The following is a 5,678-nucleotide window of genomic DNA, read 5'->3' as shown; positions in this document are numbered from 1 at the left end:
TCCTGCCTCCTCCTGGCTGAATGAGGGCCGGAAGCGGGGCAGCCGGAAGCAGGGGGCGGGGCTTCGTCATGTGCCACCCCCACCCCCCCGTACCTCACCCGGGGGAACTGCGATCCCCCGCGATCCCCCCCGAAATGACCTCTGGCTTTGGTTGTATTCGTCTTAACATTCACAATACTGCAGGGGTCAGAACTGAACCTACCTCCGCCCCGCAAGCCCATGAAACACACTTCGTACGATCAAAAATAAGTCCTCTGCATCTCAGCCCGTTTCAAACCAAAACGCAAAAAAGAGGAACTTACCTTTATCAATATCGATCGGCTGAAAGAAGAAAGGAAAAACCTCGTTATTCAGAGAGGCCAACAGAGTGAATGACTTGAGTGACAGGGCCTTATATTAGCAAGAAGGGAGGGACAGATCTGTTCAGAACTTGCACCTTGTCATGCTCTGGGTTGCCCCCAGGCCCTGGAAATCCAGTCGCCGTGTTGGGGAAGGACTTAAGAAGGAAGCAAACGCCTCAGATACGGAAGGGCTGGGGGTTGCGTCACGCCCCAAGCACCTTCCTCAGACCGATCACCTCTCCTGCTTCTCTCTGGCTCGGCTGGGCGATCGTCTCGGAAATCCTCCCCGGCATTCTTCCGCTTCCCTCCTTTTATCTGTCTTCCCCTCCCTTAGCGACACACCCCTTTCTGTTATTACTGAGCCTATTGCCTCTTCCACCTGCCCATCACCGTGTTCCCCCACTCCCTTGGTGCTTCCCCTTTTGGTCCCGCCTCCCTGTATATCCCCGTGTCTCTAGCCTTGAGCGGGGCCGTGCAGGGAAGTGCCGACTTCCGTCAAGGACGAAGGGACTGACGCCCGCTGTTTCGGCGTCTTCAGCTCTGCGGGGTAAGGCTCTGAGGGGTAAGGCTGGGCCCCTCCAACTGACTCTTCCTCTCAATCGCCCCCCCCCCGAGACAGTGGCTGAGGAACAGTGTCCATGCCGGACCATTCCTCCAGCCCCGTCTCTTCCTGGTTCCTCCTGTGTCTCTGTGGTAGCGGAGGGAGGGGGTTGGAGTCACATGAGTCTCCTGGGCTGCTTCCCATGGCAGGGCCCTGTCTCCTCTGTCGTCCATCGAACCTGCTGCCCCGGGAGCTTTGTCGCCTGGGGTTTGCTAAGATCCCGGTGCGGGTAGCACCAGTCCCGCTGCAGCAGCCTGTGGTGGATGGTATATTGTGTCAAAGCACGAAGGGGGTGTAGTAAAGAGGTGTGTCCCGCCGCAGGCCAGAAAGCATCCTTTGCTGCAGCAGCCTGTGAGGCCGCGGAGGAGCCCGCGGCAGGACACACCTCTTTACTACACCCCCTTTGTGCTTTGACACAATATACCATCCACCTCACTGCTCTCTTTTGCTCCCTACTGTGAATTCTACGCCAGCAACATCCAATCTGGAAGACACTCGTAGCCCCGGCTATGGCCCCAAGAATATCTTATACCCAGCATATCACGCCAAGCCCCTACAGCTGCTATTGCCACCAAGGAAGCATTCCCAGCTTGCACCACTGACTTTCAAATCCCCAGATGGGGCACCCTGGCAGAAATAACATTCACTTGCCTCATCGTCGGCTTTGGGTTTCTCAAAGTAGCTGTGCCTCTTCTTCTCCTCCTCCCGTTCGCGTTCCCGCTCCCTCTCTCGGTCCCGCTCGCGATCCCGCTCGTGTTCCCTGTCTCGCTCTCTCTCGCGTTCTCTGTCCCGTTCCCTGTACCTCTCCCGCTCTTTCTCTCGTGGCATCTTTGCCGCAGATGGTACGTAATCTCCAATGTCCTCAAAGATACTGATTGCGACAGAGAGATGGGTTAAAAAGGCTCAAGAGAGCAGGAAAATGTTTGTTCCTCTAAAGTAAGCCCTTCCCATCACCCATCTCCTGCAGTGGCCCCACAGAAAGGCAGCACAGTCTCTTGACCTCAAAGGAGGGATGAACCAAGCCTAGATATTTGCTTAAAGGTAAAGGTTCCCTTGCTCAAAAGCCAGTCGAGTCCGACTCTAGGGTTGCGGTGCTCATCTCCGTTTCAAAGCCAAAGAGCCAGCGCTGTCCGAAGACGTTTCTGTGGTCATGTGGCCGGCATGACTAAACACCAAGGCGCGCGGAACGCTGTTACCTTCCCACCGAAGTGGTACCTATTTATCTACTTGCAATGTCTTGCTTTCGAACTGCTAGGTTGGCAGGAGCTGGAGCTAGAGACGGGAGCTCACTCCGTCATGCGGCACACTCGGGTCTCGAACTGCTGAACTACCGACCTTCCACAGCCTGCAGTTCAGCGTCTTAACCACTTGAGCCACCGCAGCTCCTCCTAGATCTTTGCTTACTCTGTCCCAAATCCTGCGGGAAGTCCATTCAACTGCCCTCATTTCAGCTGCCTGGAAAAGGCCCCAAATCCCACCTAAACCCTGGGAACAATCTACTGCACGCAGCTTACTTACTTCATATCTGCCTCTGGGGGTTTCTTCTCATCCAGTTTTCCTGCAAGCAGAGAGCAGCGAGAACAAGTTTATTTTGGCACCCATTTTATCCGCTTCAGCTCTCGTCTCCTAAGATAACGGAAATGTTCGTGCAGCTGACTGTATCAGAGCTGGGTAGATTTCAAGCTTGAAGGGACTTTTTCTAAAAAAACAACCCAGCACTCCAGAAGCCACCAGACGCAGCCATCTTAAAAACTGCTTTCCCCACCCCTGAAGATGCAGCCAGTCACACACATGGATCTGTTATACAAGTTCAAATTCACGTTGGACTCCCTGAACACATCAGGGATTCCAACGCTGAACTCTAAAATTCTACGAGACCTTATCACAGGTGGTCAATTATGCAACCTTTTTAACAGGCAAGCAGGGTTGATATTGAGAGATTAGAAAGCATCCTTTGCTTATAAAAGGGCAATGAGGAATTCCTTGGGCAGCTGAGCCAGGAGTTTTACAGGCTCCACCGTGACCCTCCTGAGGACTGGAACTGCACATGCCTGGCAAGCCAGACCGACCTCCCCCCTGCCTCTTTCCTCATTTAGGCCCTGCCTCTGCAGCATGGCATGTGGGCAGTTTTGGGAAGATGTAGAATCAGCAGCGTTTGCATTGCAACTTCACCCAGTCCCAAGAACCCTGTTACAGGAAGAGCCATCAAATCAGAACTCTAACATGGCCACTTTCTCCCTTCTTGGGAGTTTGTTCACCATCTTCTTTCCGACACAACTCATCATGGGCAGTGTACATTAGGGTACACGCACGGCCCCACCAAGCTGTGCAACAGAGGCCCACCTCTGTCTTTCTTCTTGAGCTTTTTGTTGCGAGTGCCTTGCCTCAAGTAGGACAGAATTTGGGTCAGTTTACTGATGACAATATCATTTGTGGTCAGCGTGGTCTGGGCCTGGAAGGAGGAGACAGAAGGCATCACCCATGTGATACTAACAAATAGCAAACGTGCCTTTTCTAGTTCAGGGAAAGCATTCTGGGGGCTCACCTCCATGGTGGGGCAATCGGCCTTGCTTCGAATCAGGGTCGTGGGGATGTCTGTGTCTGCGTACTCGTCGTCAAGATCCACCACGTAGGCCATCCTCCCTGGCAGGAAAAGCTCATTCCGCTCGTACGCTTTGCTCTTGAACAGCATCCGGTAGACGTTACGGCCTAGCACAGAAGGACAGTTAAACGCTCCCTATGGAACTGGCACCCCCAGTGGCACAGGGGCATTTTACCCTCTGCCTGGTTTTCCTAGCCACCTATGTCCAAGACCACAGTATCTCATCAATGCAACATTCATACACACACAAGGGTCTTACCCAAACGGGTCTTGAATTCAATTTTGTTTTCTGGATCTTCATCTTTTCTAAAAAATCAAGGGGCGGGGGGGAGAAAGGGAAGAGAACATTATGAAACAGAAATTTCTATTCCACTTTCTCCTCAAGAGCCAGTTTGGTGTAGTGGTTAAGTGCACGGACTCTAATCTGGGAGAACCGGGTTTGATTCCCCACTCCTCCACTTGCAGCTGCTGGATGACCTGGGGCAAGCAATAGTTCTGTCAGAGCTGTCCTTGAAAGAGCAGTTCTTGAAAGAGCTCTCTCAGCCACACCTACCTCACAGGGTGTCTGTTGTGGGGAGGGGAGGGGAAGGGAAAGGAGTTTGTAAGCCGCTCTGAGACTCCGAGTGAAGGGCAGGGTATAAATCCAATCTCTTCTTCTTCTCAACACTAAAAGCCCACAACCAGCGCTCTGCTTGCCCCTACTCACTTTGTTTCTTTCTGGGGCTTCTCTATCAGTTCCTCTTCTTCCTTTTCCTTGCTGGCAATTTCTGCACGCACCTGACCAGAAAGAGAAAAGACATTCAAAATCCTATTCCACTTCCTTCAGTGCAGCTTACAGGTCTCTCAAGGGCTTAGGCAGAAAGACACTGAACTCTCCAGTAACATGGGCAGTCAGAGAGGAGACAAGGATACTGGGCAGTGTTCCCTCTAAGCTGAGTCAGTGTGAGCTAGCTCACAGTTTTTTAGCCTCCAGCTCACACATTTTTGTCTTAGCTCAGGAAGGACGGCTCCAGAACAAATTAATTAATGCAGTAGCTGAATCGCTCACTCACAACTTTAATGCCAGTAGCTCAGAAAGTAGAAATTTTGCTCACAAGACTCCACAGCTTAGAGGGAACATTGATGCTGGGCACTCAAATTAGCTCTCTCCTCGCACGCACGCCAGGATGGGGGGGGGGCAGAGGAAGGAAAGAGGAGTGGAAGAGAAGACTGCCTTTTTTCCTGAACTGCTAATGAAAATTCATTGTATGACTGTCTTTTCATGAAACTCCGATCAGTAAAAACGGGTGTCTCAATATTTGGGGGACTATATGACACTTTGATGTTTTATGTGTAAAAAACCCCAATCACACATGTATGCACACATGCTCTGCATGTAAAAATCCACAATTTATAATAAAATTTTTACTGGCCAGGCAGAGCTGAATGCAAAGTAGCACAAGGACACTGCAGAACAGTCTCCCCGCTACCAGGAGTCAGTTACCAAACTGCGGTGAGGGTCCAGAAAAAGGAGATGTTCCCCCCCTTGAATTCTGTCTGAAAAGCACAGAGCACTTGGCAGTGGGAGGGGGAAGTGCCAGATGACCACCCATATTTTAAAAAAGGGTTCAAGTTATACACCAGCAGGAAACTGGTAATCCTTGACCTTTAGCAGGCAAGGTGCAGGAGATATTCTTCAGCACTGCAGTAAAAAAGAACAAGAGTCCAGTAGCACCATCAAGACTAACAAAATTTGTTGCAGGGGAGGAGCTTTTGTGAGTTACGGCTCACGGCTCAAATTCACTGCCACAGGAAGTGGTGGCAGCTACAAGCATGGACGGCTTCAAAAGAATATTAGATAAGCATATGGAGCAGAGCTCTGTCCATCAGTGGCTATTAGCCACAAGGTATAGATAGGGACTCTGGGGCAAGTGATGCTCTGTCATCTTGGTGCTTGGGGGGGGTCAACAGTGGGAGGGCTTCTAATGTCCTGGCCCCACTGGTGGACCTCCTGATGGCACCTGGTATTTCTGGCCACTGTGTGATACAGAGTGTTGGACTGGATGGGCCTTTGGCCTGATCCAACATTGGCATCTTTTATGTTCTTATGTTCTTACTTCTTCAGATACCACAAAATCAGACTTTTAGCACACAG

General features: G+C 51.3%; 1 protein-coding gene across 1 annotated transcript in view; it reads right to left on the bottom strand.

Annotated features, from left to right (window-relative positions):
* The window catches only part of IK (IK cytokine, down-regulator of HLA II), a 21,252-nt gene that overhangs the window by 7,317 nt on the left and 8,257 nt on the right, over positions 1–5,678 (bottom strand). The window contains exons 7-13 of the mRNA XM_015422316.1: positions 4,251–4,321; positions 3,804–3,850; positions 3,488–3,651; positions 3,286–3,394; positions 2,461–2,500; positions 1,594–1,813; positions 303–321 (exon numbers count right to left, since the gene is read on the bottom strand). Of these exons, the coding sequence (XP_015277802.1) occupies positions 303–321; positions 1,594–1,813; positions 2,461–2,500; positions 3,286–3,394; positions 3,488–3,651; positions 3,804–3,850; positions 4,251–4,321 (670 nt within the window). The remainder of the gene's footprint in view (positions 1–302; positions 322–1,593; positions 1,814–2,460; positions 2,501–3,285; positions 3,395–3,487; positions 3,652–3,803; positions 3,851–4,250; positions 4,322–5,678) is intronic.

Source organism: Gekko japonicus, unplaced genomic scaffold (assembly GCF_001447785.1).
Source record: "Gekko japonicus isolate JY-2015 unplaced genomic scaffold, Gekko_japonicus_V1.1 scaffold738, whole genome shotgun sequence".
NCBI classification, from domain to species: domain Eukaryota; kingdom Metazoa; phylum Chordata; class Lepidosauria; order Squamata; family Gekkonidae; genus Gekko; species Gekko japonicus.
This window is presented reverse-complemented; position numbering and strand designations above follow the sequence as displayed.